The sequence below is a fragment of the Leuresthes tenuis genome, unplaced genomic scaffold (assembly GCF_036924035.1).
Source record: "Leuresthes tenuis unplaced genomic scaffold, fLeuTen1.0.hap1 SCAF_16, whole genome shotgun sequence".
Classification (NCBI taxonomy): Eukaryota; Metazoa; Chordata; class Actinopteri; order Atheriniformes; family Atherinopsidae; genus Leuresthes; species Leuresthes tenuis.
This window is the reverse complement of record NW_027325370.1, coordinates 21,449,600-21,474,618: the sequence shown is the minus strand read 5'-3', so window position 1 is coordinate 21,474,618 and position 25,019 is coordinate 21,449,600. Positions and strand designations below refer to the sequence as shown.

General features: G+C 43.3%; 2 protein-coding genes across 3 annotated transcripts in view; both read right to left on the bottom strand.

The window, feature by feature from the left end:
• Window positions 1-1,055, bottom strand: part of LOC140271110 (nuclear receptor coactivator 3-like) — a 58,467-nt gene extending 57,412 nt beyond the window's left edge. For both annotated transcript variants that reach the window (XM_072366180.1, XM_072366181.1), the window contains exon 1: window positions 918-1,055. The gene's annotated coding sequence lies outside the window, so the exon portion shown is untranslated. The remainder of the gene's footprint in view (window positions 1-917) is intronic.
• Window positions 1,056-15,866: 14,811 nt separating this feature from the next.
• On the bottom strand, window positions 15,867-24,233 carry LOC140272453 (translocating chain-associated membrane protein 1-like 1). Its single transcript, XM_072367911.1, has 11 exons — window positions 23,866-24,233; window positions 23,096-23,156; window positions 22,838-22,956; window positions 21,534-21,650; window positions 21,386-21,444; window positions 21,019-21,103; window positions 19,597-19,667; window positions 18,980-19,084; window positions 18,749-18,892; window positions 18,511-18,671; window positions 15,867-18,396 (listed from the first exon to the last, which is right to left on the bottom strand). Exons 1-11 carry the CDS (start codon window positions 23,983-23,985, stop codon window positions 18,323-18,325), a joined length of 1,116 nt encoding a protein of 371 aa, XP_072224012.1. The 5' UTR covers window positions 23,986-24,233; the 3' UTR covers window positions 15,867-18,322.
• Between the last annotated feature and the right edge of the window lie 786 nt (window positions 24,234-25,019).

The window sequence follows — 25,019 nt, the reverse complement described above, 5'->3', positions numbered from 1 at the left end:
CGCGGGGCAGCGGGCGCGCACTTGGCCACACTGCTGCCCCCTGCAGATATAGTGAGGCACATTTTTCTTTGGGGGGGGTTCATTGTAGAGATTCCTAACGGGAAAACTCGATCGTTCACTCCACCACCTTACACATTTACAGACAATGCACCGGGCATTGAGTGCACTGTCTTGCACCTTGAGAGCACAGTAGAGGCTCCGCACTTTTTTTCCTTCTCTTTAATCGCTCTGGAAGGCTGGCTGACACACGGACAGCCAGCATCGTCTGCCTCCTTCCTGCATTACATGTTTGTGGCTTTGACAGGAGGAAAAAATACAAGGGTATCATCTCGCATACACGGCTGCACAGCCGCGTGCGTTTGAACGCGCCTGATCAATAAACGTTTTTGGTCCAAATTCCCTCATGTTGCGACAGCGTCAGGTTCAGCTGGCGTCCACTTCGCCGCCGACTGTCCGCGGCGAGCCAAAGGAGCCGTGGAGTGCACGCCCCGCGTGGTGTCCGGGCTGGAGCGCGAGAGCTCAAAGTGGGCGCTCGCCTAAAACTTCCCGATGTTCTGTCACGTATCTGCTGGAAACGCTTCTGTGATCCAGCAGCTTGCGCGCAAGCGGAGCAGTTTGAGCGGCTCGAGTTAAGTTTATTAACTGGCGAACATCCGCCCGTTTTACAGCGCAGCCCCGTCGAGCAAACGTGACACCTGACGTGCACTCCATCACCGTGATGAACCGGGTGATTCCCCGCTGTCATGCATTAAAAGACCACGCACTGTGCCGTCCGCGCTGCACCGATGCCAATATTGTGTGTGCACCGCCGCTGGAAACCCAACTCGCTGCATTTCCGTCTTCTGTCGAAATGCAAAGCCAAAAGCAAACTAAGGCCAAATGATCTGGGCGGCAGCGGGCACGCAGCGCACTCTTACCTTGGGAACGTATCTCTCTGCCGGATCGATAATTTCTTCTTTACACCATTAACTCTCCGCCATCTTCGGCACTGTTTGTTTAAATGGGAAACACTCCCGAAGCCCAAGAAGCCAGTTCTGTAAGTTGAGGCGGCGCGGGGGCTTCTGGGCAAGCGAGTTTGTTCTCCAAGAGCACCGCGCTTCCGCCCGCCTCGTCAAAACCCGGATGCGGACTACAGGCTGATTCCACCACCGCACGGGGGAGGAGTAGGAGGAGGAGGTGAAGGTGGAGGTGGCGGAGCAGGCACCTTCTGTCTCGCAGCCTGCAGACGGATGTCAGGGACGAGAGAAAAGATGCCGCGGTGTGTACCATCAGTTCACCTTAAAACACCAGCACGAGCGAACAAACACCGAGATGTTTGCTTTGGTGGGGGAGGCTCAACAAGGCGCCGCTTCCTGACTTTTAGCCATAACAGATCGTTTGGCTACAGGAGAGACACAGGAGGAACCATAAAGTTGAGCGGGTTTAAATTTCAATACCTAACACCGGGATCAATTCAAATCAAACTCACGCCAAGAACACACTTTGGTGTGTAAATAACGTCAAAATGGAATAAGTAACCCACACATCTTTAGTTTTTCTAAATGCTTCACTTCATCCTGAAGCACAGCTTTGTGTTTTTCAGTCACAGAGAGGCGTGTGAAATGTAAACTCTGAAAAACCATCACAATATAAATCTGCATTCATTTTGCGATGACTGTATTTGATTGAATTAAATTCAGCTTACTCATATGGTGCCAATTCACAACAGAAGTAATCTGAAAGCACTTTACAAAGGCAGGCAACTTGTTCCATTACTAAAGAGTGCCACTGAAATACCACGGCAACTGCCACGGTTACAACTGCTACAAATCTTAGCAGTACTAATAATAATCCCTCCGTCCATCTATTTTCTAGACATGCTTTAATTCTGCAGAGGGTCACAGGGGTCTCTCTATTGCAGCTGCCACCAGGCAAGAGGCTGAGTGCACCCTGGAAATTGCCGACAGTCCATCACATTGCTGACACAGAGACAAACAACCATGTAAACTCACTCCTGTGGCCAATGTAGAATTACTATTTAACCTGACTGGCATGTCTGTGGCCTGGAGGAAGCCAAACCACCTGGAGAAAACTTACACCAGCACGGGGAGCACATGCAAACCCCACACAGAGAGGCTCCAGCCTACAAGAGCACCATACTGCTGCTCCAACTTTAAAACAACGCAATGAAACGCCAAAAATCTTTCTTTCAACTTGCCAGGATGGTCAGCTTCTGACAGCAAAGTTTATCCCAAAGTTCTTCATAGTAAATAATGGCATTCTTTTAAGGGGCCGCGAGAACATTTTGTTTTTCCTCAGAGGACGTTTATTTCGCAGCATGCCGCTCTATCGACAATAACACAACAGAATACTGATCGGATTCCATCTTGAATTAACATTCAAAGTTTACAGCGCGCGTCAGTTTCTCTGCGCATCATTTTCAAAACCGAAAACATCTTGGTGTACAGTCGGAACGAAGGAGAGAGACGGAGTCAAACCACATCACAGTGTGTTCGTCTTAGAGCGGGATCCTGTGTTGGGGAAGCTGCTGTGAAAGCTACCAATTACCTCACACTGGAGGAGGATGGATGACAGCAAAGTCACCCGAGATAAAAAAAAAACTTCTGGTTTGGTTAGAAAAAGCAGATGAAGCCACTTTGTAAAGAAAGAAAGAAAGAAAGGTCAAACTGACAGTGTACACATTAGACAAAGGATCACCAAAGTATGATACGAAAATATGTCACATGCCAGCCTGTGTCTCCCTGCTAACAAGTCAAAAAAAAAAGGGAGAAGAAGAAAAGAACCCCACCATACATGGAAAATTTGCAAGAATATTAGCTGTTGGTTTGTGCGATGGTCAGACACATGCTCTTGGAAGTCCATGTGAGGGCACTGCAAACATTTGTAGAAAAACAGGAATAGCGCATTACTTTTGTGCCACTCCACAGCAGTGCCTGAGATGCACTGCTTTGGCCATCGTGGTCTGTTAACACTTTGAATCCGATACACCCAAATATCAACATGTATTCATGCCGCGTGCAAGAAGCTCCTTTTCTATTCAAAACAGAATGACCACAAACGTGACAGCAAATGTGAAGCACTCGTATAGAACAGATATTTTCAGCTCTGATGTACCAGCGTTACCTTTTTAAAAAATGCTGTCATGTAACATCCAATAAAGACCTTGCAGCTGCGAGCAATCTGTAGTATGAACAAACACAATATAAAGCAGTTACCTGATTTCATATAATAGGTTGCACATCATCCAGTTGCTCATTCAAATGAGAATTCGGATCAGGTGTTCTTTTTCTCTCTCTCTCTCTTACTTTGGTTTTTGTAAATTAGTAACAAATGTCACCAAATCCAAATATAAAACCACCCTTGACATTTTGCTTGGTACACTGTAAACATCCTGTTGTATGTACAGGAGCCCTGTATTTGTTACAGACTGCTGCAGCCGCTCGTAAGCAGGCAAATGCTGAAATGTCATTGGACAACCTGTAGCCTTTTTTGCTGGAGTTGGCCTTTAGTGAACTGGCTTGGTTTCGCTGGAGGCAAAGTGGCTTCCACAGGCCACCTATCTCTTGTAGATGAGGCCCATATGCGTGCTCCATATGCGAGCTGGCAGGGTCAACGCTGAGCAGTGACGCCGGCGCTGGGTGGCCTATGAACTGGGACACGTCATTGTTGCACCCTGGCTGCTGCCAAGACATACAAGGCAGGGACAGATAGCACCAAAATCCGTCACCATGGTGATACCAGGCAGACAAGAGCATAGATAGATGAAGAGATACACACACAAATGTGCACGCACACTCACACACGCACCCACAACACACACAATGAGTCAGGATCCTGTTGTGTTGATAACAGTGGGAATGAAAGATGAAGAGGAAGAAGAGGGAGAAGTGAGACAAGATGATGAGATTGTGGAGTTTAGTTTAAGGCAGTTTGAGAGGACGCAGGGACACGATCACAGATAATGATAGATGGTGCCTATTACCTGAAGAGAAGGAGAAAGATGGACACCTATAGGTGTTAAAGACACACAAAGTGGTAAACTAGGAGAGAAGAGGAAGGTGTGAAGTGTGTGACTGAGGGAGAGAAGAAGTGTTGAAGTTCAATAGAGTGAGTGAAAGTTAGATAAAACAAGTCTGACTCAAAGATGGGCGGGGGGGCTGTACAGCTGAGAAAGTTAGAATTTGTTGAATTGTGCTTGATGAGTGTTAAAAACAGTGTTATAACTGATGGGTCAGGCATAACTGACCAGATAAGGCTCACTAGCAAGAAGAAAATGTGAATATAAGTCAGTGAGAGACGGAGGAATGTGAATAATCTCATTTCAGGGGTTACTTTTACCCATTCCATATAGAAAAAAGCCTCTCATTGCACACAAAGGGTCGCTGTAACAAATCTATGCACCTCTGCATTTCACAAAATCACAAGCAAGGATGAATCTAAGCCAACGGATTTTGGGTTGTTTGAGCCTCTTTAAAATGAAATGTAAGCAATAGGTGCAGTTATGAAAGTTCTAACCAGGAGAAAATTTGAAAAGGGAGATGAGAAGCTGAAAAAGGTCAGATTTTTGTCGCTCACGGATGCGTAGCTGCTTTTATAACACAGGTGTAAAAGTTTGTGTTACATGACTGTAGTTGTCAGAGGTTGCACTCAGTGTGGACATCAGTGTACCCACCAAACTGTTCCGTGATCACATAGCTTTGTCCTCACTCGTGTGGCGCATGTGCAGTACACCCTGCCTTTACACATGCAATGGAAAACATTACATTAGATTCTGTTTACAGACAAGTCTGTGCAGTCACAGCAAACTGTGAAGGAGCTGAGAGAAATATTAACATATTAGTGACTGATGTCTGAATAAGTGGATGCCATTGCTTCAGCAGATCGATAAGGCCATTAAGTTTCTACAGGAGTACACAAATCACATGGCTACTCGACTGGCTTAATTCATGGAGTCTTTTACCCGGGCTGCAGACAGCAGGTTTAGCCATTTTTTTTATGATCAAATTAAGCCTCTGATTCTTAGCTATGGAAGCTGCCTAGATTCGGTGCTTCTCCGCTCTCTGTCAGTGTTGGATGAGAGAGTTCGTGGCAGCCCTTCAAGTCTTAATCAGCTGCTTGGGTTCGCCGTGTTCTGCGAGGTTGCAGAGGTTAGGTCAGGGTGAAAACATCTAATGTGAAGAGCCAAAGTAGTAATTATTTCACTTATCTGATGCAGTTTTTGCTCACCTTGTACATCTTATTCAACAAACCCTTTGAAAAAAAAAGTGAGGGGATTTTTCTGCAATGCGACATAAACCTACATCTGTCATTTGTGATTTAATTTAAATCTTTATTTAACAGACACAAATACTGTAACTCAGAACCTGTCGCAACCTCAGATGTCTTTGTATTGAAACTAGTATCTGAAACAAGAACAAGCAAAGAACAAGCCTGGGAACAGCACTGGCACATAGCCTCCGATGTGGTGGTTGAGGAGCAATACCATGATGGAGGTACCCAGATTGCTGGCCTGTGGGCCGTGATGTAAAAAAAACTGTGTAGTATCAGGAGTGAGAAGCTAAAAGAATCACATTTCTAATCAGTAAAACCATACAACTGAAAAGGGGTGTACTTTCTTTTTCACTTGACTTTACACCAAATTGGCAGGTACGTGGAAAAAACTTTTTTGGGCCCTGACAGACACATATTTGTGTAATTTATAACCATTTCTGAGAGCATCAGAGAGCGGCTAGTTTGTGTTCTCTTGCTTTGGAATAATTATTTTGCAAAAGTTACAAAGATGAAGGGAACTTTTGGTTGCCTGAAGGTAGAAAACAAGATAGGTCAAAGCAGGCATATCTATTGCATAAGGGTTTGTGTTTCATTCTTTCAAGATGGGCACTTGGCATCCTTTGATGAAATCATAACAAGGTGAGAGTAAATATATGATAAGATAACTCTGTATACCATTGCTTACAAATGGTTTTATCAAAATATATATTTTAAACAGTTGAGAGTCTTTGAGAATATCTGCTAGGGTTGCTAATTTGATATTTGTCTATTGTTTTTTTGGAGTGAAGCCCTTTTAATTCATCAGGGGCCTCATGAACAAAGGGAGCGTACACTCAAAAACTGTTGTACGCTCTTTTTCAGGCCAACGATCAGATATATCAAGAGCAAAATGACACTCAAGCCAACTTCATGGCTGGCATAGCACTTTTCTACAGCTGTTGATTCTTTGGCAACACTTAGGTGATGTTGGAAAACTGTTATAATAAATAAATGTGAAAACAATTAGTCCTCAGACTGAGTTTTGTGTACATTTGAGACACATGAACAATTTATACTGATAAACAATTATTCTGCAATTATATGAGTGGATATAAAAGTATGCGCAAAGTGGTGCAATGCATACCATTAAAAACAATGGCTGCTTTAGCGGTATTGGAAGACTTTGCAAATGGTGCAATTCGAAGAGAACTTGTCTTCAGAGACAGAGAGGATTTGCTGGCACATGATGGCGGCTGGCTCATCAGCCGCTTTAGGTTTCCGAGGGCAATCCTCCTGGAACTGTGCGGAGAAGCGTTGCGTTGGAGCGCAACGCAGAGGCCAACCGATTGGGACCGTGTCAGTTGAACCTGAGCCGAGCCATGCCAGCCGAGTGGGACGGAATTATCCGCATCTCAGGTATATCAAATTCCCACAATGCAGTTGAACAGGCCAACAAGAAAGCACAATTTGCAGCGAGAGCTGGTTTTCCTAATGTAATCTGAGCTATCGACTGCACACACATTGCTATAAAAGCGTCATCACATGATGAATTTGTATATGTCAGGGAACATTTTCATTAGATGAATATGCAGATCATATGTGATGTACAAATACAATTAACGAACACTGTGACAAGGTGCCCTGTTTCAACGCACGATTCATACATTCTGAGTAACAGCATTGTTGGGAACAGACTACAAGCTGGCACTGTGAACGATGTGTGGCTTCATGGTGAGTAACTTTATTGTGTAATTGTCCTAATATTATTCCCTGTGACAAGCACGTCACCAGGCACTTTTCACCGGGGCACGTGCCCCTGTAAACAGACCTTGTGCCCCTGTAAAAAATCCCATATATATCCTTCAGACTACACTAAGGCTGATGTGCCAAGGAAGAATAACATAGGCACGATTTTCCGTAATTCAACCAGGTAACCTACTTCTGCCAATGCTGCATAGTTCCACTAAAGAGTGAAGTGAAAAGGTAGTATTCGCACGCATTGGGTGCGTCTGTGCATGTTCAGCGAATGGACCGTGTGTGATGCGTAGCGCGCAAAATCAGAGTTGGAAGGCAGGATACTGCGGCCCGCACGTTGTTTTTATCAGCTGATAGGAGCCAACACATTTCCCCAATCGAAGCGTAGTGGGCTATGTGAACCACTACACATTGACGGATTGCCTTCATGTGGTCATAGACAAGGAAATTCTTACAGAGGTGAGTCAGTGACAGAGAAGCAACGAAGGGAACTGAGAATGAAGTGGCGGGAGGTAAGAGATTTGTTTTCTCTGTGGTAGCTGTGAGAGATCTTTCAGTGTATTGAGACGGCTCCATAATTGGCTAATGTCACAAAGGAGGCTGCATCACCTCACTATCTTGGCTGAAAGGCGTCAGCTTGGTAAAGTCAGTCACAGTGAAGTCATTTTGCCGAGATGAAGAGCAGACGGTGCAGTTTGATGCTTAAAAAGTAAACTTATATAAGTTAGAGCAAGATAAATGGGTAAAATGTGGGTAGGCTAGTTGAAAAGGCTACTCAATCAGGGGATTAATTTATCAGACCATATCAGGTACTCTTAATTTAAGATTTTTACTTTTTATTTTGCAATATCTCCTCTTATTGAAGTATTTATTGACTGTGCTACAGTAAGATTAAACAATGTTCAGTACCTGGACTGAAATATTGTTCATTATTTTATCTCTGTTGAAAATTGTAATACTGTGCATACTGTGTTTTTTAGTAATGTTGCTTCTTGTAAAAGGCTTAGTTGATTATGTTTGATGTGCTACAGAAGGAGGAATTGAAAGGCTAAATGGCTGAAGTCAAAACTGTTTTTATTTGCTTAGATATCTAATAGCTCTGTTAACCTCTTGAGGTTCATGCAAATTTGAATAAATGTTCTTATACATCCAGTACAGGCTCATTTTCGGTATATAGTAAGGCAGTGTTGGTAGTGGTGCCGGGGGCCTGTGCTCCTGTATGTCTAGAAACCTTCCTGCCCCATGACGTGCATTGAGCATGTGCACCCCCAATTTCTATCCCGTCTTCACAGCAGCAATAATAGTTTGTGGTTAAAGTTAGTTTCTTGCTGTTTAAACAGCAGCTTGAGAACTTTCTAACAAGCCCCTGATCGTCTCTGTGTGCAAATGTTGATAACCCTGTGCGTAAAGTGTGAAATGTCTTAATCAGCCTCACCTTTTCCCCGGCGAACTTCTGCACTAGCACTAGTTTACTGTATGAACATGTTTGTTGTGAGTTACACAAATACAGGTATTTACCTTGGGGGTAATCAGTGTCACCCATAGTTGTGCCGACACTGTTCAAACAGGGTGGGCCCCTCTTCTCCTGACCCCCCTGCCTGTTTTGGCCACACTTCGGCGGTGGGCAGCCAGTCTCCGCTTCATGTCGGAAAACTTCTTCTTCACCTCTGCTTGTGTGCGCTTCTCAGACCCCACAGTATTAAAGGCCTTGCACACGCTCTCCCACCCACTCCTCTTACGTTTGCTGCTTATATCGTTGGACAGCGTGCCAAAGAGCACATTTTTGCGTGCCTCCACTTCAGAAAGTAGCACCTCCATCTTGCTTTCCGTTCAATTATTCTTTTTTCCCGTCTCACTCATTCTTTTTTCTTTATTTTCTGATCATGCAAAGAGGGGAATCGCAGGTGCAGGGCTCATTTAAATATGATTTGCATATTTGAGGCATGGACAGGGAGGAGTCGGATACTCTGACATGTGCGCTCAATTCCACGTTGATTGGGATGTACAAAGGAAATGTGCTTGGATTCATGCGTACACACAGATTCATACATCCAGATATTTTTGTGGGTAGGAGGGCATTTGGGTTTTAGCATATGCCATGTTTCAGTAGGAAATCCACGCTTTGTACATGAGGCCCCTGGTGAGTCTCTGACAGAGAAGCTTCAGGTTTTGGTATTTACACACCCGTGCTACTTAATATTGATCGTTCTCTAAACTCAAACACGAAACTGAAATGGAAAAAAATGAATGGTTTCAGGAAGAATATGCATATGTATGCACGGATGCAGGGTCGCCTCAGCAGTAGTTATACCTCTACACTGAACCAACTGTGATTCCACAGTCTAACTGGACATTCCAGGACACAAGAAGCACTTTACTACCTGATGTCAGTCCATTAGAGGCAAGGATAGAAAATAGTAATTCCGTATTTACTTGCAAGCATTCTAATTCAATTTTTATTTATATAGCGCCAGATTACAACAATTGTCATCTCAAGGCACTTAAGTAATATAGTCCAATTCAAGCCAATTGGAATTCAATTCATTGTAATCATAATCCAATTGTATATGGGGACATTTCCTCAGTGATAATTTAGGCAACTGCAGAGTCGGTTGTGGGAAGGTAAGAGGAACAGGGAAGCTGTTTAAAATTCCGAACAGGTAGCAATGAGCCTTCAGGAGGATAGTGGAACATCTCCTAACACATGTGCACACACACAAACACACGAGCGTTTGTGTGTGTGCACACGAACACACAAGCACACACATGCACAGACATACATGAGACGTTGTTATATTTAGAACCTATATGCAAAAAAATACCCCCCTAAAAACTGTTACATTTGTATGTGGAACTGAACTGAACGGTCAATTGTGCAACTAAATGTGGAGAGCTGTATTTTTTTAAACATGTTTTTGTTTTTATTTTATTTTAGGAGCATTTTTGCATTTTTTTCGCAAACTTTTTTTTTCCCACGTTATTTATCAGGTGAACGGTTAATTAAGAAAAGTATTGATTGAACAATTCATAATTACATGTTACAATTATCAGCAACAGCCCACTTTCTATAAACAGTAAAAGCTAGGCTCAGAGTAAGAATGGTCCTAGGATGATCAAAGATGACAGCTGTAAAAAACATATCACCACTCGTGCTTCTACTGTGCTGATGAAGTAGCAACACTTTGCATAGAACAAGAACACAGACCGACAGGAAGCTCCAGGCTTTGCACTCCACATTAAGATTGACTTAAGATGAATGAAAGGCACGAGAGGGTTCGGAAATATATGGTTGTATAATGTATAAAATAATTTAAAAAGGAAGAAATTTACTACGTCGCCGTCAGAAAAATAGATAAGAAGATATGTCCACAAGAGGAATGATGAAAGTGGAGCTGTTTTATGTAAATACAGTGTCAAAACCCTGCATGGTCACATCCAATATAGGCAGTACTCTCTGCCTCCATTTCTGTTGGTGAAATCTACCTCAGCATCATACGATGCAAAATCAATGCAACATGATTGAACAGATAAAGCTAAAATGGGAGCAGTTGTTAAATCACTGGCTTGAGAGCCTTAGGGGACGATAATGTTGCCGTTCTGAAAAACAAAACCCTCAAAGGAAATGTAATAATTACGTAAAGGAAGATGGCGCCTGGGACTGTTCACCATCTCAGTGCAGAAACCGGCCGTCAAGGCTACAAAGGGATTGACGAGACAGTGCAAATAAATGTGACCCTGCTAGTACTGTCAGCTCTCACATTTATCGACCCAGCCATGTGTTTGTGCACCAACACACACGCTGACTTGTTGCTACTCATATTCTAGATAAACAGCTCATAGCTGCACATCTGCATGCAGATATAAAAACCTTGTAAACATTCCTCAGAGAGTAGAGGGCATACATAAATAATATTCATATTGCCTCTGTACTTTTGTTGATTTCTATCTTGCTCAATGTGAACGCTGCTGGCAGAGGCTACACATGCACACTGACTCAGTGCATGACATCTTCAATAGCTCTAAAATCTCTCTCGAGCCACACAGTATCGTGTGCGGTGGTCGTGCAAACAGCCACAGGCAGCGAGGACAAACCAAAATACTGTAACTCTCTCAAAAACTAATTGTTGATTTGTAGGGTGGTTGGGTTTTATTGTAAAGCAACTATACATATATAACTATAAGAGAGAGTGACATTCTGTTTAAATGCTTTGAGACATAAACACATTTTCAGATCAATTAATGCTTAATTTAGCATCTGTAAGTAGCTAAGTTAGCATTTCAGAATGATTTAATGGTTAATTTAATTTTCTGTACCCAGCTTCTAATATTCAGGGTTGTGGGAGGGTTGGAGCCTATCCCAGCTGCCACAGAGCAGCGTATACCCCGGCCTGGTTGCCAGTCCATCAGAGGGCCAACACAGAAACAATTCATACCTACGGTCAATTTAGAAGTTCCAATTATCCTAACATACATACTTTTTAACTGTGGGAGGAAAGCAGGGTACCTGGAGAGAATCAGCCATGCCTTCAATCACACTAAGAGAAAAATATTACCATGTAACATCTGTCAAAGTTCAGAAAGACATGACAAAAACTTTTTAGAATTGCACTGTGAAACCTAAATGGAGGCAGGTATGTGTGGGACTTGATTATTGTGAGCACAGTTTGTCTAACATTAGCGATACAATATTAGCCGTTTGCTAACATATGTAGTCAAGTTGATTACTGTTGTGTTGCTGACACTGTGTAGAGCCATACGGCATAGATTTACATATGTTATAATTTTGAAAATATTTTTTGTTTGCTTTTCAAGCTGTTATTTATTATGATCAAGACAGTTGAAGACAGAAACTGGAAAGCGGGGGCAAGAGAGGTAATTTAATGATAATTGATTATTCATCAGTTCCTCAAAGGGAAATCATATTGTTACAGCAGAATATCAATAAGAATTCATAAGAAATTGTCATTACTAAGGGTCAATTATGAAAGGTTATTTTGTAAGCAGGAATTAACTGCACATTCTCTTATAGCAGCAGAGCTGAAGAAGCCTCTGACTGAAGCACTCAGTTGCTTAATCACCAAATTGTATAGAGGATGTGCAGTGTTGTTCATTATGAGCAACTTACTTTATGTAACATTATTTTTCTTTCTCTGGCTCTGCTGCTGCTCTAAGAGATGGCTGCAAATAAAATTGCACTCCCCGTCACAGATTTATGGAAGATATGCAGCATTTTGCTGCAATTGTTGAACTACCTAAGTTTCCTCAAGAAGTCTTCTCAGTGTCAGTGTTGCATTTCCAGTTTAATGTGTTATCTTGGTAAATACTTGAGAATATGCACTCCACCACCTCTTCTCCCAAGATGGAGATATTCCCGGTCCTCCTAAAAGCAACAGTTGCCTCCTTTGTCCTTAGGCGATTGTTCCCACACACAAAGCAGTTCACCAGTTCCCTGTACTCGGCCTCCCGTCCACCGCTGACACAAGTAATTGCAAAGCAAGTATTTCTGCAGATGACAGGACTCCCAAGTTGTATTCGAAGTCCGAAGCGTACAGAGTGAGAAATAGGGAGAGTACAGTCTGCTGTTGTGCTCATATGCCGCTCAGCTTCTTAGACATACAACCCTGGAGTCTCATAAACTGTGGTCTATTTGTGAAGTAGTCAAAAATTCATGATTGTTGAGGCATCCACCTGTGTTCTCTTGAGTTTTCTATTTAGTAGTGCTGGCTGGATGATGTTGCACGCACTGGGGAAATCAAAGAACACGATCCTCACAGTGCCATCTGCAGTTGTTCCAAGGTGCTTACCTAAATCAAACTCTCACTGCTGTATTCTGCATTGGTAGTCCATGCCCATGCACTAAAAAGGTTAGTGACAACAACCTTGAATTCTGCTGTGTTTGATTTGTTCACTGTAGTCAACAGGGAGCAGGTGGGCTCAAGCTGCAGGCGTAGTATTTATTGAGGTTTGGACCACTTTAGAGTATTCATAGAGCCACTCACACCAAAGACAGTAGATATAGAAGAGCATCTAAGCCATTTTAATGGATAAAAGAATTCTTTTTGAAGAAAAATACCTAATTGATTCTATGCTTATTAATGTGTTCTTGGCTTTTCTCAAATCCTGACGTGAAGACAGATTTACATTTAAATTAGTTTTGTGCGGTTTTTAATCAGTTCGTCTGTAATGAACTTCCTTACACATGCAGCACTGTTTATACCTAGAGTGTTTTAATATTTATGTCTGCAACTGTTCTGTTTTCTGCATTTACATCAGTTCCCTCAAGAAGCCTTTTGGTTTTTTTTGTGCCTAGTTATTGCTAAATCTTTTCCCTTTAACGGACTAGCCTGATCAAAGCAAGGACACACACCAACATAAGCATGCACAATCCAAACGGTACAAAGGTGGCGACTGGAGTGATGCAGACTAAAATTTATTTTCCTGTATTTTCATTTGCTCATTTATCTTACTGCTGTTTACCGCCTCTTCATTTCACCTTTCCTCCCCTTGTCTGTTCCAGTTAGGACTTGGTTCTAATTAGCATTTGCAGGCTCTGACGGACAATGATGTGGCAACTGCTCTCCTGTTTTCATACACACACCCACCTCTGTATTTTGTTCTCAGCATTGTTGTCTGTTTCTCTTCCCTCTCCCTTTTAAAATGTTTCTTTTTCTCTCTTCTGCTTTTTGCTCATGCCCCTCAGATCTCTCCAGATGTTTCCACCTCTTCTACCTCTTTCTCCTGCAGCGCTCTGCACCTGCTCTGTTGCTCACCTCACACACTCCCTTCTCGTCTGCTCACCCACAAATAACCGTGAGGTCACGAACATCTTACATTTCCACCAATCTTCATGGATCATTGCGAGCAACTGGGAGACTGGGAGAGCAGCTGCTAGCCATTTTGCTTATTTTAGACAATCAATGTGACTAACACTGAGAGGCTACAATACTTCCAAGAGATTACACACACGTGCACACACACATGCTCCTGTCCTGCTAATTGTTGGCTATTAGTCTGCAAGTCTGGGATTACATGTCTTATTAAATATAGAATTTCAAATGAGCTTCGTTAAACAAGAAAGTACTCCCGTTTTAATGAAGCTAATTTATATGGAAATTACACTTAATAGTGACGATTCAGCAAGAGATTTATCCTCATTGGATGAAAGAAGGGAAATGAAAAAAGTGATTATTCCCTTGCATTACCTAGTCCTTTTCTTTTGAACTTTTTCTGCAAGTTCTCTTGTGGGGCACGCTGCAAGAAGGTTCATGTCGTGTCTGTTTGGGTTGGGGATACCGCCATCAGTGTGCGTATGTGCTTGATGGAGAGCATGCGAGTGAACTCCTGTCCTCATGGTAACCCTGCAGAGCTCCAGCCTGCCTCTCTCGTTGCCACTGATCCATCAAGCTGTCTGACTGCGCGAAGAAAAGCCATTAGTCTGAAAGAACACATTAGCCGTGAGCTGCAGGTGTCTCATATTTGTGTTTTCCTTATTCTTCACCATGTTTTCGGTGACCTCCTACCGAAAATATAGGATTATATTTGAATGGAGACATGCTTTAAGCCATCATTGGGATCATTTTTTAACCACTGCAGTGTTTCGAGAGCGCTGTGCAACATATTTTGAGATAAAACAATGTCTCTGTCTTTCTCCTACCGGCTACTGATTTATTAATGCAGGTCTGCATGCAGCTATGCCCCTACAGACCTACTCTGTCCCTCAGGCAAAAGGCTCTGCGCTGCCCCCTGGTGGTATATAGTCTTGAAGTACAGCTTGACCAATATTTGCTCATTACACCAGCTCAAACAAAAAGACTTCTAATCAACATCTTTAAGTGAAATGGGTGGAAATGTGTAAGAAACAGTAGGTGAGTTGAGGAAGCTCTAAAAGGTAGTATCTTGAGATTATCTTGACTTTATGTGGGACTTTCTTCACCAGCTCGACTCAAAAGTGGATAATTATCCACTGCTATCCCAATTTACTGTGCACTTTCAGACGGCAGTGCGTTTGTATGTCCTTTTCATGGAGTTTCCATGGAGACAGTTCTACAATTCTGCATGTGGACAGTATGTCAAAAAAAAAAAAAAGTAATATAATATAATAATAGCAGGTCTGACAAGTTTTGGGTAGTGAACAAAAGCTTTATTCAATACATAAAAAAAACATTGTGACAAAGGAAAATGATCAAAAGAATCTGCATAAATATATATCTTCAGAGCAGATCAGGTGACATATTTGAAAAAGGAAAAATATTGTTACATCTATAAACAAGCTGCAAAAATAAAAACAAATCAAGAACAATGCAAATTTAATCCATAGAACACAATAAACATTGTGTGTCTCTTCTATGCAGGTCTTCTTTTTTAAAGGTAATCTCATGTTCTAATGCTTAACGACTGTTGCCACCTACAGGTTGCACGTATATTAAATTCATTGCAGTTTTTTTTTTTTTGTTTGTTTCAGTTTCCAAAAATGACAAAATGACACATTTTTAATCGAGCAACTCCAATTTGTATTTCACTGAATAGGATCGACGCAAAAACGGACCAAAGTGAGCAGTGTTACGGTGCAGAATACATACAAAGGAGGGGGGGGGGGGGGAGTGCATTCCTGTGGGATTATACAGGCTATTGTGTCTCAAAGCGGCGGGGCCTTGCGCTGCCGTGTGGCTCGTGTTTCAGAGCCCGACTGTTGCACAGTGCGACATCTGATGAGCTAGAATAGAAAAGCCTACAGATGTTCTCACCCGGAAAAAAAAAAAAAAAGAAGAAAAATCAACTTTGTTGGCTTAACATCCAGGCCCGTCTCCTGCTGGACAAAGAAAAGAAGACTACCGCACTGACCAGTCACTCATCTGATCAGATTCTTTTAAAACTGATGTTGTGAAACGTGTAGTTGTGAAAGCTGCACTGTACATCTGCAGCATTGTGTTAACTGAGCACTGTTATACAACTGAGTTCACTTTGCTCTAATAAGGCCATGAAGTTACATAAACCATTAAGCTAAGAAAATATACAGTCATACCACAACGTATAGACACACTAACAGTTCAGCAAGCTTCATTCTTTGTGTGTGTGTACACACATATATATATATGTGTGTGTGTGTGTGTGTGTGTGTGTGCATAGTGTATATATATATGCGTGTGTTAAAAAACAACCAATTCATAACATGGATGCAAAACAAATATTCACAAGTGTATACTGAACAACAGTGAATTTCAACAGTTTTCCCTCTATAAAAATAGCTTAAAAATCTGACACATTTTTTAGTACAATGTAGGGTTAAGTCAGTTTTTTTCTTTTACTTCTGAGACAGTTTAACGAGAGGCTGGTACCTTAGCCCTCTGCTCGGCCTTTCCTCCTATGACAATGCCATACACAAACACACGCCTTGAGACTACCCAAATTCATTTCCAAGAAGAAGCACTAAACGGAGAAAGAAAAAAAAAAAAAAAAGACCTCATCTTCCTCCCTACTCTGGACCAAGACCCCGCACCTCGACTGCACACAGTCTTTATCCGCCCAGGGCGTCTCGTGCACAGGGGCGCTGTAGTAGAGCTGGAGGAAGGAAGTGTGTATGCGCCACGGCAATGTCAAGATCACTGAAAAGGTGCAGCAGGGAGGACAGAACATTGCCACATTCGGCAGACGGAGTCTCTCTGGCGCAGGGCAGAACATATGAGGAGCAGGGACATTGAATACGGAAGAATCTAGAAAATGATAACCCATAGGACGCACACCTAGTCACAAGTCAGTGTTTTACACACGTCCGGCGTCATGACAACCGAGACGGGCCTGAAGAACGATGACAACGAAAACAAAAAAAGTATGCGATTGTAAAACAAAACCACAGGGCAGGATTCAATGAACAGATTGTCACTTTTCATGCTCTACGCACAGGCGATTTTTTTTTCTTCTTCTTTTTCTCTTAAACAAGACGAGCAAAAAACATCGCGTCACCGTCATTCAGGCCAAGTTATTTCACACACGTACACAGTCAGCTAAACAATATTCTACACGCATAAATAAGTGCCCTCAATCACTCACAAACAACCGGGGGAATGGAACTGATGGTGCAAGTGGTGAAAAGCTTGCCCCCACCCACCGATACCCAAGAATTACAAAAAGCAAAGAGAGAAGGCGAACAGAACACAACACGAGCACAACGAGTGATACAAACCACCAACATTGTAAGGACACTTGAAGAAAGATTGTATTGTTTGGATTAACTAAATGCTGTTGCTATGTACCGCTGGTTATAGCTTTTCAAAGCATAGAAAATAATAACTATCTGTATTTTATGACAAAAAATAAATAAGTGAAACCTCTTGCAGCAGTTGTAAAAAGGCCACTGAATGCTTTTGTGTGTGTTTGTGGTGGCGTGTGAGAGAGCTCCACACACGCACAGGAACACCTTTAAACCATCATGCACTACTCCACAAAAGACGGAAATGCGGCCTCCGTAATGTGCTCGCCCGCCTAAAACTGGCTAAAAGTTTCAATCATGCCATCATAAAGACTGAACTGTATGCAAACAGCGCAGCATCACAGATTATATGTAGCTTCCTCTTGGTGGGTCTCCTTCCCTGGACGAGTCTCTTTAACAGGCCGACTACCAGGTTAGAGATAAAAATAAAATGTTTTCAATTTTAAAATAAGCAACCTAAGACAGAAGAAGTGCCTCAATCCTGTAAGATACTGGATTTCAATGGCAAATGCTGTGAAATAATGGCGGGAAATGGTTAAACACAAGCGCCACTGTTCAGGCTGCAGCTCCTCCAAATACCTAAAAGAACAGAAACATTCCCCAAGAGTGAGTCGTTTTGTATCTTTTCCTGAAGAAAGCAGAATATCATTTAAGGCCCAAACTTTAGAAGGACACCCTGCTTAGTTCATCTCTACATTAACGCTCCCATAAGAAGTTGCCCTGAAGTCAAAACTGGCTTTTTAAAGGTACTGTGAAGCGAACAGAATCCGCGGTGAATTACAGAGGAGCAACTCAGCTTAAAGTACCCGACGAGTGATCGTAGTTTTACACAAAAGGACACTTTGAAGAGCTAAATTCATCCCGTTAAAGCATCAAAAGCAGCACTGGCCTGCCAACGTCCCATCTGCGGCGAACCCAAATGAAGAAATGAACACGTCGAGCAGGCAGTAAGACGGAACTGTTTTTCAGAGGGGGGGGGGTTCAACCCCAAAGGGACAGCTACGCAAGCTTTCTTAGTGCGCTTAAACTTCTGTTTAGGGGAGCAGTAGACAAAAAAAATAATGTCACATTGTCTTAACCCCCCCCACCCCACCCCCACCCCCAACTCTTTTATGAAGCTTTGGCTTTCCTTGCTCGCGGTGACGTTTTATCCTCAGACTTGACCACTCCATTGGCAGCACCTCCTGACAAGACAAATTCATTGAAACATTCCCCGTTAAAGCCTTTTCAGAGAGGCATGCTCAACAAGTGAGCAACGCTGAACCACAGAACCGTAAACGTCACGTGTGCGGACTCACCTCTTGTAGGTTCCCTTTTATGAGGCTTGCTCTTTGGGCTGACTGTCTTCTTCTTTGATGCTTGATTCAGGCTGTGCTCTCGCCACTTTTTCAACTGGAAATTAATGAACTTCCACATCATCCAGGCCTGCGTCAGGCAGATAGCTGCCAGACAGGTCATCCTAAGTGAAGGGGGGGGGTTAATTATGAAGTTCACTGCAGTTTTATTAAGTTTGAGAGGCGTTTCTTGGGGGCCTACCTTACGGTCAGCACATTGAAGTTGCCGTCTGCTAAGGAAAAGCCATGGTTTTCTGTGCGGGGCAGGCCAAAGCCAAATGTCAGCACAGAGAGCGTGAGGGTGAGGAGGCGGGCGATGACAAACAGTAACGCCCACAGCGTGAATCTGGAAAGAAAAACAACGGTCACCAGAAACTAAACGCAGAAGGGAGAAATGAGTAGGAAAAAAAACCCAAAGAAGACCCGGCGATACCCTTTTTGCTTGTTCTCGTCACTGAAGTAGAAGAGGCGTGAAGCGTGGAAGAGGAGCTCCACCAGGTAGTGAGGGACCAGCAACACCAGGCCCAGTCGGTGGAGGCTGAACACACACACAGCAGGGACACCGGCGGAGAGTTAAACGGTGGGAGGAAAAAGCCAACTACAGGAGAGGAGAGCAACTCGACACGATCGCCTGCGATATGTGCCTCTTTGAGAACGCGCCTGTTCACTACATCTCTATCCTAGATCAACAGTTTTGAGGATAGCAGATGAGCAAAGGGTCGAGACCCCCTCAGTCTAAGACAGATTAGGCAAAGAAAAAGCAAACAGGTGGATGCAGCAGCAGCTTTTAGACTTTCACCCAACAAAAGGAAAAAAAAAAGGAATAAAAATCACTCCAAAAGCTACAAAACAGTGTGTATGAGATCAGGGTCAATTAGGAGTAGGAGATAACTGCATCATTTCACATGATACCTGCAGAAAAAAGTTTAAATAATTCAATTTGGTACCTGTCAGAAACACAAGGGCTTTATAAAACATATGCCTGAATTATAGCTCTCTCGAAGGTTCTTTTATTTTATCCTAAGGCCAGAAATAAAGTATTTGACTCACTTTAAGACATAGGCACCAGTGATGTGGACAACGTAAAGGCAGATGTAATAAAGCTGGCGGGGGATGTCTTCCTGTAGACATAAAGCAAAGGAGGTGAGATTGCATTCGTGACATTAGTAACCACAGACAGCGCAGTTTGTTGGGAAGATTTGAAAGTGCGTGAACTCTTCAGAATGTTTGACATTTCTGCATAAACAATCCGCTTTAACATGGAGATAGTCCTGTTAAACACTCTTAATCAGGCCTGAAAATCAGTCAGGAGGAATTTAAGCTCATTCTGAGACACGGAACAAATTTAAATTAGATTAAGGCGTTCCAAGGGGAGGCGTTCCAGACATTTAACCTAACTCTTCTTTAACCATTCTCTGATAAAGAAAAAATAAAGACAGCTTATGAGAGTAGGGTTGTTGTCTCGCTCTGATCATTTCTTTAGAAGCAGTTGCTGTGATTCAGGATTTATTGTTCCACTGGTGTTTGAGTTTATATGCGAAGCAATATTCTGAATATTGACTTTATTCCCGTTAAGAAAAAATAAAGTATTTACCTTGTTTACACGAACTGCAGATTAGATCCTCCTTTCATATTTTGTTTTAGACTTAACAGCGTTTTTTTCTCACACCTCAACCATCCTGTTTTGCAGGGCATAAAACAGCTGGCATCTTCAGCCTGTGTCACAAAACGCTGCTAAAATGCCAATATGACGCAATACTGCAATTAAGGCGTATACAGGTGCACATAATAGAACCAACATCCAGATACTTCACACACCTAAAGTCTATTGATTCTTTCTCTAATTCGGACTTTGTTCAGGCTACTGTGATCACAAAGTGTGCCATCAGGTGCCATTCAGAGTCGGGTCTAAATAGGTTAATATTGATATATTGCAAGAAACGGGCCCAGATCATGACACTGCCACCACCGAGTTACACAGTTGCAGTGTTTTTCTTTCACATTAAAGTTAATACCCAATCTAAGGCGAAAGGTTCCAGTTTTGTCGCATCTGTCCTCGAGATAAACCTCCTGACTTGTGTGCTTGGTCTTCAACAAACGGCAGACACGAGGGCAGCCATGTTGCTCAGTGTTCTCCTGACTTTCACCTTACAACTGTGACACCTTAACCACCTCAATCCTTGAATTTCACCTACAGATGAGCAGCGTTGGATTATTTATCCAAATAAAAACAACGAATATTTCAATCCAATTTGTTTAAGGTACCATGGGACATTTCAGGCAACAGTTATAGAGATAAAGAAGATTCTCAAGGGTTCACACACTTTTAAGGCAGTGCTACATAACTGACAAAGTACGTTTGACGTTTTTCTTTCTCCTGAAATGGAACCCTTAAAATTCAACAAGCCCCAACTAATTCCACCACTGTCAGTGCTCTGCTAACATAGGCATTTTCCACAAGTGTTGCCTTACCTTGCGTACTTTTTGAAAGTACAACTCAGGAAGTGCGTGGAGCCAATAGGCAATTTGGCAAATATAGAAGAACTTGACCTGGAAACTGGACAGAGGACAGGTTGTGCAGCAGACACGAGGACAAGGGGGTCAGAAAACACACCGAATCAAGTTACATTACTTTGGCAATTTGCACAGGAATGTGATTTGCAAGCTGTTCTGTGACCATTGCTTAAAATACACCAAACTGCAGAAACACATCATGCTAAAGTCAGTCCATGACATTAAGATGACTTTGATGGAAGACATGCAGGTTATTTATCATTTTAAAATGAACGTGAATGAAAATGGAATGAACTGATGAGCCGATGTGTTCACTGCAACTTACACCATATGAGTGTGTGGGTAACCCTCCCATAAGAAAGTGGGATTTGTCGCAAAGTCCTCCTGTCAGAGACAAAGAGACACTGCATAAGATGAAGCCTGGTGCCATCTGAGACCGTTGAGACGGTGCGTTTGAGTCCTGAGCCTCCTACCGCCGTTAGGATGCTGCAGCCCCAGATGAAGGAGAACAGGTAGAACGCTGCAAGCTGTCCGGACTCATTAAACTTGCTGTGTTTGGTTTTTGACAGGTGCAACCTCCTATTCATCTTCTGAAATTAAGAATAATTACACAAGGTCAACATATTAATGCAACGTAAACGGCTGAAGTGAAGGACGCGAAATAACAGTCGGCTCACTGATTGTGACTGTTAATGTACGGGTGACATATAGCTGGTTAATATCTGCACTGGCTCCACTTCTCCGGGGTGCTTACAGTATGATAATACAGCCACTTCTGGGTTAAAAACTAACTTCAGTTTACGCAGAACAATTTGAGAAGTTTATTAATGCACTTGTGGTATGATGAGCGGGATCAGAATCTGCATAAAAACAAGTCAGTTTTTCATCATTTTCCCCCCTGAAAACTACCCACTTTAACTTGTCCTTCTAGCAGTTACAGCTCTTTCTTAAAAAACTGAAAAATGGCATATTTGAACTGGTTTCATTTCACAGTATATGTTCGCGTTGCTCAAATCTGTCCGGCAGGAACAAGCAAAAAAAGGTGTTGTCCTCCTTATCTTAGAGACCAACTCATGCTTTCCACCAAGAGGGCAGACTGAGACTCTGCAAACGGGCTTTAATCCATGCGACAGCTCTCTCCTCTAAACGGACTGGGCACTGCACTGCACTCAATTTTTGGGTGCACGGCGATGTCCGAAACAGGGAACAACGTGCAGCCACGCAAACCTGTGCAAATGGAGAATTTGCATCCAGTGAGCTATTAGTTGGCCCTTTCATACTTTGATTGCAATGAGAGGCGTCTGATAAAAGCCAGTGAGAGGAGGACGGACTTTCCTGTGAGCAAAAGCTGGGTCACCTAACTGTTGTTGTACGACAACCATGGAAAACTATGCTCCTAATGACAAGGAACCTCGAAAGGTAAATCCACGTGTGCCGTTCCATGCCGTCTATTTTTGGCATACATTTTTTTTAAAAAAAAAGAGAGTCTATACTCTTTCTCTCAATAGCGGGAGAGGCATCGTCTGAGTCACCGCGCTCCAGCTCTCACACAGGGACGCGTGCAATTGGATCGCTTTCAAGCTGCACTCTAAAAACGAACAGCAAGTAGACACGTGTGTTAACCAAGCCCGAGACAATTTGAAATCCCTTTGAAATGCACCGGTGTCGCTGTCGAGAGAGCGCAGGCTGTGTCAGCCGCTGTGATTCACCCGCCATTCAAGAAAAGAGGAAACAAAGAGAGACGAAACGCAAGTGGCTTCAGCGCCGACTTACTCACATCAAGAATATATTCTTGTATCAAGGCATGAAGGATGACCGCTATGAGCAGGTAGAAAAACACAGTTGCCACATCTTTGGGGCCATACTGGTAAAGGTTCACCGGCTCGCTTTTCTCATCTGCAAAAATGACCAACAAACAAACAAAAATAACACAGAGACACAAGGTTAGACTTTGATTTAAACTGTAGGAAAAAAAAAAAAAAATTTAAAATCAAAACAACAACGGCCAGTACTGGCCCAACTGATTCCAGCTCACCAAGAACTTGAGTCATGTTGTACTGGACTGTGATGAACATGATGGCGAACTTTGCCGTGACCTGGAGTGAAGATAAAGCGACCAGATCAAAGTGCTGGTTCAAAACAAAGGAAACCACGTCTTTGTGTGACTAAACTGACGCGCACATTTCATCCATGATTACTCTGCTCGTGGCAATTAGTTCAATCATCTCATGCATGCCTGTATGAGTGAGGGGCTCTCAGGGGCCCCCAGCAAAGCAAGAGGAACTTCTCCCCATACACTGCAGTTAGTTACTGTGGTGGGAGAGCAGTGTGTGTCGTGGGCTTCACTCTATCCCCAAGTCACAGGGCTCTCATCGTTCTGCATCCAGCAATATTACGTCTATGTCTAGACTTATTGGAAAGGGGATCTGGGAAGTCTGGAGGCCAGGTTTGGGTGGGGACAGGTTAGTGGGAGGAAAGCTATCTTGTTTCATTCAAACGTAGCTACAAGTCAGCTCTATCTGATGTGCAAGCCTTGCAGGTGTACATACACCCTGACAATGTTGTTTTAATCAAGGTTATTGGGGGAGGAGGTGGATTAGCCCACTGGTGAGATGACCTGTTGGCTGGGCCAGTGGGCCTCCTCACCATCTTCTTTAGCAATCAGAGACACATGAGAAGGGAAGAAGACACGCTAGCGCCCTGCCGGGAGTGCTGCTGTCATGTGAGCTAACGGTAGTTAGCCGCAGCTAACATCTCTCGGCTAAGCGCAGCTCCTGCGCTTTTCCCTGTCCACTCATACAGTACCTCGAACATCAAGCCGAGGAGGATAATCATGGCCAGGCACGAGACCATGTCGGCATGATTCTGGATCACAAACTCGTGGCTCAGCACCGGCGGGCTCTTGTTCTTCTTGCGGAAACCCATGGCTCATCGACGCGACTCCGCCGCCTCTGGCTCCGGGCTGCCCGTCACTGAGAGAGGCTGGGTTGGAGCTACAGCTTCACCCCCCACGCTGCTGCTGGCCTGTGCGCCTCACCCGTCGGGTGCCGATCCCTCCGCCGTAGTCCGTACACACGCTGAACCGCTGCTCGTGTGTTTGAAAACAGTCATGAAGATGCGTCGCACCAAGCAGAACAACACAGCACAACACCCACTCCCCCCCCCCTGCCTGGTAAAGTCAGATGACGGGTCCTCCCACTTCAGAACCCCATTCATGAACCGCCCAGTGTCATTGACGTAGAAGGAGAACCCATGACTGTGGTGCCTTCACGGACTTCACGTACTTCACGTACTTCACGTAAGCGCCCCTTTACACAACCGGTGGTCGGACTCCAGAGGAGCACCATGCTTCTGGGGATGAGTAGCAAACTGATAGCCAAATTTAGTTTTTTTCCTTATAAATGTTAAGAAAATGACTATATTTAACACACAGAAGAAAAAAAAGGCAGGTCCCACTGAGCCCGCTGTTCGTTTTACATATTCAAGTGCTGTGAAGTTCACTATTTTAAAAGGACGATACAGAGACTAGTCAACACTGAAATACCATTTGCATGCAAAACGCGAAGGCTTTGAACTGTGATGACCGAAGAACATTCAGTGTCTCTTGAAAGTTTCAGAAAAGCTGTGCGTTGTTCGTAAACATGGTAAAGGCTGATGATGCCCTTTGTGGTAAGATGAGATATAAATATATCTATATACATTTATCTATTTTTCATCGTGCCACAAAGGGCAGCTCTTTGTGGTGTATATACATATGGAGGGAGGCAGGAGACTAGAGGGCATCTGTGTCAGTATGCAGGATGAAACAACAAAGATCCAGGAATACATCAGTAAGATGGCCCCCAGGAATTAACTGCTGAGTAAATGCCTCAGGCAGCTGAAACTCAGAGAATGTGTGAAGGAAGTAGAGGAACCATAGGGAGGATAAGCTCCTGCATGGCACGTTCCACCAACCTATT